Here is a 15,065-nt window from a genome sequence, read left to right as displayed (position 1 = left end):
GGACTGGATCATTCACAAGACTGTCTGCTTACATTTACAGGATCATTTATTAGTGATGCTTATACTTGGGGTTAGAGATCAGAACGAACGTATAGCTATGATGATTCTATTTTTTCCAAAGATCTGCACTGTTGTGCTATACGAATGATTCCTCAAACCATGTGTCTTGTTGAGGAGAGCTGTTCTAATGCTTTAACAAGAGATCAAACTTGCACACGATCAAAACACACAGACTTGCACTGAAGAAGGGACCACAGCCATATTCATTTGTACATACCTAGCAACCACATAGCAAAATGCTAAAAAAAAAACGTTTAGAATTTCAAAATGTAAATTTTTTGATATATGCAGATCTCATTTCCATCATAAAAATCACAATGAACAATAAAGTTAATGATTCTGAGTAATGTCCTGCTTTGTTGTATGTGACTCATAATCGATTCATCATTGGCAGAAAATCTGGTAAATCATTTTATCAGACATTATCTGATGATCTGGATGATAGAAGAACAAACTGCAGACATACATACAGATCAGAATTTTAAATTGTAAACAACATTAATCACTGACATTTTAACTGTATGCAAATGACCAAAACAAGGATAAACAAAGTAATCCTGGCACATTTTACATCCTGAGATGAAATCCCTCCTCATTATCCTGATAAACTGATGTTAACATTGGCTTTCATAAAGTTTATGGTGGTATTCAGTGATAAACTGAAGTGACGGGTCTCAAGAGGATTAAACCTCCATTAGCGGCTGGGAAACTTGAACATAACAGATCAATAAGCTGCGTATGTATTCAAATAACCCTCTAAGATTTAATGTTATGAGCACAAGATGAAGCACCCAAAACCCCAAAACTTAGTCACAGATATCAGGACAGAATATAATACTATTATATGTTGTGTGGGTCTAATTTCAGTATAAATCAAAATAATAATAATAATAAATAAAAAAAACAGTACAATTTATGCATTTCTGTATATTTTATAATAAAGTGGATTGTTTTGCTTTGTGCCATGCATCATATATGAAAGTAATAAAAAAGTACAAAAACTAACAGCTGATTGATAGTTAGAGGATAGAGAATGTTATTGTCACAAATAGCCTTGAATTATTTCCGTTTCATTCATGCATGTATGGTATAAAAGGAAGCCTTTCAAATCTGAATAACAATGAAATATCTACCTGCGTTCAGACACTGCATAAGGAAAGGAACCTTTAATGTTAATTATCCTTCATATATACTTCAAAAATTTCAATCTTAGAAACCTGCCGTTCTCTTTTCTACAGGATTAATGAACTCATCATTATTAATTGATGAATTGAATTGAAATTAATTGAACTCATCATATGTGATAAGTCCTTTTACAAATGTGTCAGGTGTATGGTTCTGTTTTCACAAAACCAGATATCAAAAAGCAGCCAAAAAAGACTTTGAATGTATATTGAATTATTGCTATTTAGTTATTTAAATCAATTCATTAATTGAGCAGTACATCTTGCACATCATATAACACAAACATTTCACACAACTGTTTTTTTTCACAGCTTGTTACCTAATGTAACATGAATTCGTATGATGTGAAGACGTGTGACCAATAGAAGATCGATATGCCACATTGTGACCTCTAAGTTAGAGAAAAATATATAATAAATTAAAGGAAACAATAATTATCGGACTGTCAACTCAGTGTGAACAAACAAGTGTATTCTACAACAAAGATTGTTTCAGTCACTCAGTATGTATGTTAAAATGGTGTAATATTCATGAATTTGATTATTATCTATTTCATTGCGAGTGCAGTGCCACCGGCTCTTCTGATTGGCTATGATTTTGCTTTATTTTTTCGCATAGTCGTGTGGTGTCTAGTGTGGACAGACAAATTGCTTGACGCTGGAATATAATCACATCACGTCTTTAGGACACAGTGTTATGTATTGTGTAATGCCAGAAACATAATCCTGATACAGAAAGCAACAAATCCTGCCAAATTAAAAATGTTTGCATTCAAAAACTCGCATAGAGTATGTTTCGGGGCTCATTGTGGCTAACCCAACCTGTGATATACTTTGAATTATTTTTTTTAATGATTCAAATATTTACAATTGAGAGAATTATCAGACATAATAAATCTTGTATAATAGAAGAGTAAATATATAATCTCACAGCAGCAGTGGCACACCGAGCTCCAACATGAAGCACTTTATTTTCCTGCAGGGTGCCATTACTCATGACACATTCAGAGCTCAAATGCCTGCAAATGGCCACACTAATGGCTGCCATATCTGTGTTTGTGTCCTGGACAGGTCAAGAGTAAATAAGAGAGGCTATAGACACTCAACTCTGATTTCATGTTTGACAGGGTTTTGAAAGAAGTCACTCAAGGGAGATGCTTAGCCCTTAATTTACCCTTAAAGTTCGACCACAGAAATTGTGGTGTGGTTGTTTGGAGCATTTAACTGGATGCTGCACGTTTATTTGGGCTTTGCAACAGCTGTGAGCGACTATATTCAGCCGTAGAGTCTCAGTCATTCATATTAATGGCTCTGAACTTTAGCAGATTCCCTGCTGTTCGCTTCCAATAGCTGCAATACCGTAATTCCTAACATTTGATATCAATAATAAATGGATTAAACAATATTTAAATCAAAATAATGGGGACAGTTCATCCAAAAATAATCCTCACCTTGATTTAAACAACACAACATATTTTTTCTCTGGAAATCTTGCCCTCTGCCCTAGTTCTCAAACATTGTTCACTCTTCTGCTAGTTTAAACCTAGCACATTCACATTATATTATATGCGAGAATAGAATAATAGTGCCAAACAACAGTATTTAACTAGACAACAAGATAGAATATGTAATGCAAATGATTCATATGAATCAGTAAAGTTTTTTTTTTAAGCAGCTCATTAAAATGAACCATCTGAGTGAATCAACTCACTCAAATGATTCAGACTTTCCCTTCTAGTAGAGCGTGTTTGATCATTCAAACCTTGGCTTGATTACATAATATAATTTGACATAAACGCACATTAGAGAAACATTTTGTCATGCTGAGTTTGACTCTTGTTGAACTTGAGGTCCAAAAGCATTTTTTTTCTAATTTAATAAAAGTTGTAATTACAAATTATTATCAGTACAGCAATAATTATGCCTTCACATGCCATCGGAATTATCATAAATACGAGTTTCCTAGTGGGAAATTGGACATGAACAGCCTCTCAAATCATATTTACAACTGGGAAACTGAGATAATTTGGATGGCCGAGTTTCCTGAGTTGGACCAGCCATTAACTTTAAAGAGGGGAGAACGATTGCTGCCTTGTCTTGTCAATAAAGTTGTGCATATTTACATGTATGTAACAATTTGAAGCCTATTGAAGCCTGTTTTACACACAGCAAAATTAGCATATTTTGGACCTAACCTCCAGATTAGTCAGCAAGCTGACTAGATAGCACGATGAATGTTAGTATGGTTGTCAAAGAATGGTACGCTACATTTTAAACAAAACTAAATCTTCAATACATTTTGGCAAGAATAAACCTGGTGTCCTCTATAATTTCTATTCTTTCCGACAAAAAAGCACTTGAACACGATAAGCTTGTCATCACGACTTCAGTGGGACGCAGGAATGTTCCCATAGCACGAGAAGCCAGCATTATTACCTGAATTTGAGTATGTCCTAGTATTTGTTCCTCCACTTTGAGCAAAACGTAAACCTGCAAATCGAACAAAACCTGATGATCAATTCACCAGATTTGAGATCACAAGATTCTTGAGCTTCATTGGAAGCAAGAATATCTAATCTTCTGAAAAAAGAGTCACATGATGAATTTAATTTTGATCAGAGACTTATATAATGTTTGTTTTGTACATCATAACCTTATATCCACACTTGTTTTAACCATTTTGTCACAATACTGAAAATGTAGATAAACTACAACAGAATGGCTCTGACAGCTGCAGGAAATAGTGAACAATCAGTGATAGTCTCTAACATCTCATCAGTGATGCATAAGGATTTGTCCACCTCCAGATCCTGCTTGATTTGAAGTATCTATAAGCAATATTTTGTTGATGACAGGCTGGTCCAGTGAGGCTCTTCCCCACTATGATTCACCGCACATCAGGGCGCTCCGACGAGGATCATTATCGTTCATTTTCATCATTCTGTGACACAGCGGGTCATTTTGAGCAGGCATCTTCAGAGCAGAGCATTAGTTAAACAAGCACAATGGCGGAGCTTCATCTGTACGTCCCCCTCGTTATCAGACGCCTGGGTGTGAATGTTATTTTAATATCTGTGCCCAGTGATGGCTGCGGTGATATTCAGAGCTTCTTGATGTCACACAGCCAGCAGGGTTTCACTATGCGCCTCATTTAGACGGTCTGCATGGCGTCTGGACCGCTTGGCCTCTTTTTGATTCATTAGCAGGCAGATCAAAATTTCTAAAACCCTGCTTTTGGTCATATCTGATTTTGAGGGGCATCATTAACAAAAGGGCATCTATGCAGTCACAGTGCATAATGCATTCAAATTTTCTATTTTTGCAGAATGCCAATTATACCTTCCTTTGAACTCAACTAGGGAGAGGAAAATATTAGAAATATTGGAACCAAAATAATGTTGTGTTCTGTTTATGGCTCTCCAGTGACTTAATGACTCAATTCTTTAGAAAATGTGGACATGTCATCAAGTCAAACAGGATTGTGCACCATTTAGAATTGAATTGAGAATGACTTACATGGAAATGTGCAATTAAAATGCGAATTCAGGGATGATTAACAAAAATAGAATGGATGATAGATGGATGGATACATAAAAATAGATATATAGATTTTAACTATTTGCAATGCAATATAGATGGATGGATGGATCATTTTCACAAAAATATTCAAAAACTTGGTTATCAGGTTTGAATCTATTCAAATGACTCATCTACTGAATCATTTGCAGAATTGAGTACTTTCACTCATTTCTGACTCGAAATGAAGTGAGAAACCCTGACAACATGTTAAAGATACATGTTCACTACTTCAGATTTGCTGCAATACATGGCATTTCGTTTTGAAGAGCTAGCATAATAGTAGTGTTTTTGTTTTTGTTGTATTGCTTAGTAGGCTTTAAAGTTACTCCCAATTATTGCTTCCTTAAAAGGACTACAGAACAATTCCCATCCCACTGTCATGGCCTGTTGTTTTCCCGGCTTCAATCCGTGCTACAGCACCTCTCAGGCTATATAACCACTGTAACTGGCCTAGAGAGCAGTGTATCATGAGCTTCGAATGCCATAATTGGCCAACGAAGTGCCCCGGTCCATTAAAGGATCCATTTAAATACAACAGGATCATTACAGCTCATCAGGTGCAGAAGATCACCTTCAAGCGTTAGCTCTCGATGAAGAGCCACCGGGCGATATCATGTAATCCCGTCCCGAGACAGGCTATTAATTAACAAGAGCTCACCGAAGGGACCAGCCTGCACTTCCTCTCATTGTGTCTCCTTACTGGAGATCAATGCGACTCCCTGCCGATACGTCTCGCTGACGCCTTTTGTTTTCCATACCAAGTACGCAGCGTCTGGATTCGCTGCCAAACAATGGGATGCACACAGGTGACATTGACATGGTCGTCCTTTTGTGCGACGACTCCTGCGCACTGAGCCAGAATCACACGTCTGTTAATATTTGATTTACTACAGCGCTTACGTTTGTCTCCATTGTATTTCTTTATTTCATTTCTCCTCGCTGTGACCCGCTGAATATCGGTCTCAGCACTCACAGATATGTTTCAATGTGAGGCAGGAGCCCAATACTGGTAAAAAATTGAGTCATTTTTGTGTATCGCTAGCGAATGGTTTTAAGTGACAGGTGAGTAACGGCCAGACTGATGTTTTTTTACCCCATTGTTTTTTGTTTTATTTTCTTTCTCATATATCAGCAGCTTTAGGGTTTGAGAGATCGAAAGAGACTGTAAACTACTGAATATTTTAGTTTTTCAGCAACTCTTGCTGAACAAAAAATCATTTCAGATCTAAACTTCAACTGCACCACGGCACAGTGTCCTGATAAAATGTTCATCACACTGTGTTTGTTTGTCTTATTTCTGAGTTGAAAGATAGACTGGAACTTTTTTTCTCATTTCATGCATTTCACTTTGATTTATGCATTTCAAAACTGAATTAACTTAAATTGACAAAACATTGACTGTTATTGAACTGAATTGAATCAACTTTGAACTGATGTAACGTCGTATGTAACGTCACTGTGACGTCACTGAAGTCTCCCCTCACTAACTTTTGTCTGTATGCAAACAGCTCATGATTTCTGACTGCAGAAGCCCGTCTGCATAACTTATTGACAGTCGTGACGGGCGCCGCGTCGACGGCTGAGGCGTGACATGGTTTTGGACGGAGCGGGATGAGAGGGGAAAGACTGTGATAAATGAGCGCATCGTCACAGCGTCCCATGAATTATGAGAGGGGCATGAGGCGGCGCTGACACAGTACGGCAGATTGACAGAGGAAAAGGAAATACCGCTGTGATGCAACGGCACGTTTAGATGACCCAGAACGCCCCTATCCAGAGAAAAAGTGTGGGACGATTAATCAGACGAGCATACGGGAGATAGAGGAGGTTTGGAGAGAGAAGCACACAGCTCTTGAGGTTGATTTAGCGGGCCACGGGTCAGAGATCCAATCCCCTCCGGAAGATGAAGTAATTACCAGATGGCCACTTTGATTTGTTCCACTTTTTTACAACCACGTTATTCTTGATTGCATAATTCATTTGGAGGAAGAGGAAATGTCTGGAAAAATGTTTCTCTACGCTTGACCTTAATTTTGCCACTTAATTACACTCCGATATCAAGCGTCAATGGAAGTCTGATCTAATTCCGCCTTCCATTCAAATGTCAGATGTGGTATTTTCTACTTGTTATCGCTGACTTATGATGCACAAAGGAACAAAAAGACTAGCATTTGATTTGCAGGTTTAAAATGAGCAAGAGGAGATTGTGTTCAACATTAACTGTGTTTATCTCCCTTGCTGCTTCTACACTGGACTCAAGTCCAGCAAGCCTTACAAGCGTTGAATCTCACCTATATAACTATTTAGAGAGTTTTTCGTGTGTTTGTCTTTTCTCTTTTTCTCTCTTGTACTTTCTCTTTACTCTCTATCTATTTGAGATAATTACTTACATATAGGGACTATTCTTCTCCTCTCTACCGCTCCGTTCCCCGATCCCCAGCATCCGTCCTCATCATCACAGTCTCCACTGTATCCATCTCCACTTCCTGTCTCGATTTGGTCCAGGCTGCCCAGCTTTGGGATTGACCTGCCCTGCAACAGCTGGAACACATACAAGATATGTTTAAACTTCAGAATTTAGTATCTCAGTATTTATTTTGATTGATTTGAATCAGATTTCAAACCACATATCAAAACGATTTAAATTGTGGTTGTAAAAAAAAACTGATTTCATGCATTTCTTTGGCTGTTAATACCAAAAACAACCAACCAGATTTAACTACATAGACCAAAAAACAAATTTTGCTACTTGCCTTGCTGCTTGGCAACAAAGCCAAAATAAATAGGAATACCGTATCAGTTTTTGGCTGTGATATTCTTTTTAATGATTATTAATCAATACTGGACATTAAAATAGCGCATGTTCATTTTCCCTATTTTCACATTTTGATTTTTTTTCATTATATTTGAATAAAATTGTTCAATGTAAACTTTAGCAAATCTCAAAATGAATATGAATTTTTATACTGTACATTATAATGATATGTTGCCAAAAAAAAAGACTATATTATATTTTAATATTTCATTATTTTGGAAAATGTTTTGACATTTATTTGGACAAAATGGTATAGAATTTTAATAATGGCCATGCATTTATCAGTTATTGGCCATAACAAAAGTATTCTGCATCCCTAAAAATAAATGAATTCAAATCCTGCAATACATAAACATGTGCACTATCAATTATTAAAAACCTCCTTGAGCAGGAATCGAAAGCAGGATCTACTGTTGAAAGCAATAACACCATAATATGACAATGGAACCTCAAGAAAGATGAGACACAAATGAAAACAATGTTGAGATGGACAGACATACCGCACTGTATAGTGTCAGTGTATAAAACAGTAAATATGTCCAAAACGTTCTCGTTTGTGTAAATCCCTTACGGGCAAATAGGGTGATTAAAGTTTAGACACTTTTTGTGTTCAACCTTCAAATATCAAGTTTAAAATATAAAAACACAAAACATGCAGTTTTAATTGATATTGATAACCCCAAACCCATTCTAACAGGTATGCATTTCCATATTGCATAACACTTTTAATGGAAACATTGTATTCTCTATATGCTAATTGAGCAATCTGTTGTCTCCTACAATGTGAGCAACCAATTGTGGTTTTGTCATCATTCAAACAACCTCTCTGCAAAAACAATAATGACAGCAACGTGACTCCATCTCTTGAGATCTGTGCCTGGACATGATGACCTTCAGTTACCCTCAAAACTAACTTTTGCACAAGGTAGGATGGGTTAGCAGCAATTACAAACTCTGAGTGCACTTGAGCCATATCTGTTCAGGCTACAGGAACATTTAATTATCTAATTGAAATGCAAGACAACCTCTCAGATATTGAAAGCGCTTTGTATTTATCAGGTAGAGAGCATTGGGCTGTTACAATTGTCTGTGCTAATTAGCAGCTGTAGTGGCTCAATATCTACCGATTAAGTAGCAGAACTAATGGATTAGCAGAGCCATGATGGATGAGTGACTGTGACTCGCACGCTTAGAGGTCGCCTCCAATCCACACGGAAAACTAAAGTTCAAAATAAAACTTTCGGAGAATGGTTGACTATGATTCAGAATTGCATACTAACATACACTTGCTATTATTGTAGTATGCAGGATTACTCTGTATGAATAAATGACCCACTACATTTGCCAACATCAGCACAGCACACTATTTTTCGGATAACTTCATAATTCTAGAGTGACAAATGAAGTAGTGATATATAAAAAAAAAAAAAATCTGCACTGCCAACATTTATTTCAGAAATCATAACTAGATGTCATTCAGAATTGATAATAATAGCATTTTCTCTAGACACATTATTTAGTCTGACTGCCAAACATTTTTTGATTAAAAATGCAAGACATCTGGATGCCACTTGTTGAGTTAAACATGCGCATATTGAGATCATGTAACGGAAATGGGTTACGCTTTATTTTAAGGTGTCATTGTTACAGTGTACTTATACATTTCGGTACTGAGTAATATAAATGAACTACATGAACTTACTATGTGGTTAGGATTAGGTTTGGTTTAGGGTTATTTCCATGTTATTAAGCACAATTTATAGTTATTACTATAGTAACTTCATGTAACATATGTAACAATGACACTGTCAAATAAAGTTACCCATAAATGTAGCATATTTGAAACATTTATAGTTGCATTCACACATACTATAAAAAACTAAGTATGAATTAATATTTGCTAGTATTGAATATAGTCAAACAAGAGAGCAATGTTTGTTTCAAATTTTTTTTTGCCTTTTTTATTGTGCAAACATGTTGCTTGTTTATTTTATATATACATTTAATTTCATTTATTTATTTATTTCCATTACACTTTAATAAAGTACTTTCTTCACAACGACCTCAACCTATTCCCATTTTATTGCATATGTCCTTTGCTATGAAAAGTGCTTTGAATGTTTCTCCCGAGGCACACAGGCAGAAAAAGAAATAATGCAAAAATATCTGCATGCAAATGCATAAATTACTTTCAGTCAGGCCTGTAGCAAATATATGTTACCCTTCTGTAATTTTCTTCCCGACCGTAACCAGAAAGCCTGAAGCACCGAAGGCCTTTATCTCGCTGAGGTAAAAATGTTCAATCTCTTATCTACAGAATGACCACGTTCTCCTCTAACGGTGAGGAGCATTGTTCCTCGAGGAATCCTCAATGTTCCTCCACGGTTTGATTGACTGCCTGAGGTTAGTCGACTACCTGCAAACTTTTACAATCCAGCTCCCGGACAGTTGCAGAAACATAAAAAAAATTAAAAAAAATAAGGAAAATCACCAGGCATTGTAGAATAATTATCTTAATCTGAATGCATCTATTTAGCTGCCAGGCAAACAACTCAAATTCATCATTGCTTCAAACCAGGGCAATAGAAATAATCTAAAAAGTGAGCATAATGTAACACTTATCAGCGTGGCTCATGAATATTAATGATGTAATCTGAGGTGTGCCCAGCTGATCTGCTAAAAGACCATAGTAAAAAGCTGCTAGCAATAGTAGGATATGCACTTCTAGCTCGCAAGATTCCTTGTAGGCCTCTAAATTGTCACAAAAAAAACCCTAAAATCTCGTTCATGACGGTTCACTGCAGAGCACAACTCTAATGCAGTAGGTATGAAAAGCATGCTGGTCACTTTGAGTTTATTTAAACACAGTTATCATCTACAATCATCTCCATAAATATCAGGAATGAGACTCGTGTATCTCGTGTTTATTACTAACCAAAACACTTCTCTCACTGACGTTCATGCTAATAAGAAGCTCTCCCATTCCATTCGTCTTTGAGATGACTTTATACGTTTATGAAGAACTTGCTAGAAAAAATGATTAAGAATGATTTCAAGACCTGGAAGTGAAAATTATATCCCTGGAGAAGCATTGCTTAAAGAATGTCATCTTCTGTGAAGATTATGTGAATCCCAACTACATTTCTAAGAAGTCTGGTTATCTCCCAGGAAATACCTTTGCTTTTAGGCATCACAACCTTTAAGCCTCTGAAATATCAATGGCATCATCAAAAAGAGGAAAAGATGAAAGTTCAGCCATGAGCCTTTTAGCATCACATACTGTACATGACAGACTGCTCTAACAAAACAAACAAGATACTGAGGGGTTTTTTATGCACAAAATATTAAGACAAAACATATTTTAAACTACCAAAGTCTACTTTTATGACCGTTAATATGTTTTTGCATCGTGGCATTATTTTTAAGACAATTAATAATTTCTTTCAATTCTGAAGTATACTATATGTTATTTCTTAAATTTTATTGCAACACTCTTCCTTAATTATATTAACAGTAAAAAAGCTGATTAAATACTTGCTCATGTTCAGGGAACGATAAAACATTTATTGGCCAAACCAGCAGAAAACGAATGGGAGAGAAATTAAAGGAATAGTCCACTCCAAAATTGATAATTTCTAACCCTGATGTTATTAAAACAAATATGATATTTATTTTTTCAGGGAAACACAAAAGGAGATATTGCCGAAAGTTTAGAAGGATGTCTAAGCTGCTTCATGAATGGGAATGTGAGCTGTCAATCTGCAAATATTACATAAAAGAACCATAAAGCAGGCAAACACCACGAAGTACACATCATGTGTGCTATAAAAATACAGTACAGTATATGCTACAATTAGTGTTAAGATTTTTTTCTGGGGGTTACATAGTCACATCAGGTAGTGACAATTGAGTGAATCTTTATGAGTGAATCATTGATTCATTAAATTAACAATTTATTCAAAACACAGATTCATTCGGGTTTGAGAAATGATGCTGCATCCCAATTCGCCTACTTATACTATGCCCTAAAAGTATGTACTGTTTTTGTGAAGAAAAAGTCCATACCTTTGAGTGTGTAAAAGAAGAGTAGGCAAGATTTAGGACAAGCTACTTCGTCATAATTGCGTCTTTAACGGAAGCTCTTTCACTTAGTTATGTGCATCTAAACTGCCCTGTCAATCATCTTGTCACAGTTAAAATCCTCCACATTCAATTTAGTTTAATCTCCTACCATATCAGAGAGAAATGAAGCACGTCGATATCACAATTGTCGGGTTTTCCCATGCAGAGACTCTCCTCACTTTTTTCCTCTCAAGTCACTGCGGAGACTTTGCATTTGCATAATGATGCATTTAAAAGCTAATGAGCAAACATATTTTTATAAAAGTTCACAATGCTGTTGCAGATAAAACAAAATGTGGATAACATTAAACAAATTACTGATTATTAATCAATCAAACCCCTTTATCCACACCTCTCTTCTTAACCGTAGGTCACGCACATCCACCATTATTGTAGTGTAACTCTTGAATACTATTTAGGATGGATAGTATGCAAATAGGGATGAAGCATGTGTGAATCATTGATCACTCCCTTAACCGATTCGTTCAAAACCCTGATTTACTCAGGAACAAAACAAGTAAAATAAGAAAGTTTGATATGCTTGTGAAAAGCAGTGAATCAGTCTGACTGATCTATCAATTCATGTGTATGTGACCCTCATACATCATAATCCACAAGTGATTACACAAAAACACAGGGTATTGATTATTCTATACAATTGGTGGCAGACGGAGACTATATTTGTCATTAATTTGAGCTAAAGGACCGCAGAAAAATGGTGAAGGGCAGTGCAGTGGGAGAACTAGTTAAGACACTAAAACTAAAAAATTAAAACTTAAAAGTAATTTCTTATCAAGCACTTTTCACAACTCAAAAAACCAATTCAGCTCTTCTTAGCTCATGAGCCAGAGCTGAAATTTCTTTTAAAGTTCTGACGCCTAACTCAGATCTCTACAGAAACAGAACTGAACACCATGAAACGCTCCGAAGGGCTCTAAACGTGTGTTCTATAATTCAGGATCTTTGTACGGCGCTAATGTAATCACTGCAGAACCCATACGGCCTCTTAAAACAAAATACTGTGGTCGTACCAAGCTACAGTGATGGGATGCTGGTAGTACTATGATACTTTGGAATACTAAAATGAATGTATTTACATGGACCTCTAAGGTACATGTAAAAACAAAGGTAGTCCAGAAAACATAGTATTGCTATGTTACATGTCCAAAGACATGGACGAACCATTGTACTTTTTGTTGGAGCTGGTTGGGGTGAATTACATTTATTTATGTAGTTTTACAAAAACTCTGCAAAAGGCTTGTGGAAGAAATTGTATCTTTAAGATGTGCGTGACCCTCATATGACAGTAAAAGAGCAAACACAATCCTTATTCTAATATGGAAATGTATTGGAATGGTAAAGAGTGTTAGTACGTGACAGGAGGGCCTCCACTCAAGGATTCAATATGAGGAACAAGTCCAATGTTCCACGTATGGTTGAGAATACAATCATTGGTCTAGAAAGATAACATTCTGGGAGTTAAGACTATAACAGAGGAAGGATGCCCTCCCTTCACTGTCACATTATGTGTGACTGTACGACTGCTGGCCTTTTCTTACAAGAAAATAAACCTCTAAGACAATTGGAAATGTTTGTCTCTTATTCATTGATAGAATTGTGTTTGCCACCACAGGCTTAAAGATGTTAATTATAGCAAATGGTAGCACTTTATTTTACAGTCCAGTTCCGCATGTATACTATAGCAATTACAATAACTGAGTTATAACTGGGTACTAACCCTGAACCTACCCCTAAACTTAACACATGTACTTACCCTTTATTACAGTACTTTCTTGGGTAGGTGCATTGTAAGTACACGTACTGTAAAATAGAGTGTAACCAATATTTTTTATAAGCCAATTAGTTATATTGTTAAAATATTTGACATATATACTTTAAAAATAATAAACTATTTTGACAACTTAACAATATCGTATCAAACCTATTTAATTATTAAATCAGCTAAAAAGTAAATCAATTTAGTGACATTTTACTTACAATAACTTAGAAGCCCTACAGTATTACTGGGCGTGTAAAAACGTTAAGGTCTACAGATTTCGATGGCCTCGGCCTTGACCATGTGCCCTAATGCACACTTTAAAGGCCTTTGTATGTCACTAAAGCTACTATTAGTGGGTGGTGCACTGGATGCTCTTCATGGCTGTAATAATGGGCTGAAAACAATGACAGGCCACCATTGACTGTCAGTCATGAAGGGCACAGCGGCGAATCACCCCTCCAACGCCAGAGATTGTTTGCAGTGATTGCAATTGTTTGTCTTTTCACTTCCTGCTAATATTACAATAATTATCTTTCACTGACAAAAAGTGCATTAATGCCTTTGTTAAAAGTTTGAAATGTTTAAAAAGCTGAAAAAAATTCTGAAGAATATCAAAATCACAAGTCTCCTAAAGAGCAAATTGAGACATTCATGTGAGTCTTCTGCTTCTCAGATTGATCCTCTTTGAGATCTCAACAATGACTAAAGTCAGATATCTCAATATGAACTCATCAAATGAATTCAAAACGTCCTGGTTGCGTATGCAACCCACCGTTCCCTGAAGGAGGGAACGGAGGACGTAGTCGACGCGACTGAAATGGGATCACGCTAGGGAGCCTATCATCTTCGAGTACTATTGAACGAGCCAATGTAATTGGCGTGCGTGATTCGCATCACACACTCCGCCCCCGCGGCGCGGGTATAAATACGGAAGTGGATGCACGCACTAGTTGCTTTTCGCTGAGGAGCCGAGAGTAACCCGGGGTCAGCGGTGGTCCAGCGGTAGTGGCAAGGGGACTACGTCCTCCGTTCCCTCCTTCAGGGAACGGTGGGTTGCATACGCAACCAGGACGTTCCCTTTCAGTCGATAACGTCGGACGTAGTCGACGCGACTGAAATGGGATCAACCATTGAACACGCCACTAACGCTGCCACCTTCCAGTGCCTAAACCAAAGCCTCCTGATGCCCCCGCAAACTTAAGGCGGGGAAGGACAGGGCTTAGGCCAGGGAAGTCACTGCTGTTCCTACAGGACCACTGGGAAAGCGTTCCCCGTACGTTGGAAGGAAGGGACGCTGCGGAAGCCACATCCAACCCGAGGGAGGAAATGTGGAGAATACACATATGAACTGGGCGGAAACCGGGCAGTCTAACATATGGAATGTCACTGGGGTGGCTCCAGCCTAAGACGGGGGGAGACACACCGGACAGTGACGGCAGAGAGACTCTGCCGAGGGAAGACACGGGCTCACCGCAGGGAGCCGTATCGTGGAAGAATACACATATGGGGTCACCGAAGGGACCGC

The 15,065-nt window shown here is 37.2% G+C and overlaps 1 protein-coding gene across 1 annotated transcript in view; it reads right to left on the bottom strand.

Moving 5' to 3' along the window:
* Window positions 1-15,065, bottom strand: part of gpc5a (glypican 5a) — a 164,734-nt gene that overhangs the window by 36,781 nt on the left and 112,888 nt on the right. Inside the window, exon 7 of the mRNA XM_077205400.1 lies at window positions 7,214-7,364. Within this exon, the coding sequence (XP_077061515.1) occupies window positions 7,214-7,364 (151 nt within the window). The remainder of the gene's footprint in view (window positions 1-7,213; window positions 7,365-15,065) is intronic.

Source organism: Siphateles boraxobius, unplaced genomic scaffold, assembly GCF_051911475.1.
Source record: "Siphateles boraxobius isolate OS27281-9 unplaced genomic scaffold, OSU_SipBor_1 53, whole genome shotgun sequence".
NCBI lineage: Eukaryota > Metazoa > Chordata > Actinopteri > Cypriniformes > Leuciscidae > Siphateles > Siphateles boraxobius.
Note: the sequence above shows the minus strand (reverse complement) of the source record. Positions and strands in the feature narration are given on the sequence as shown.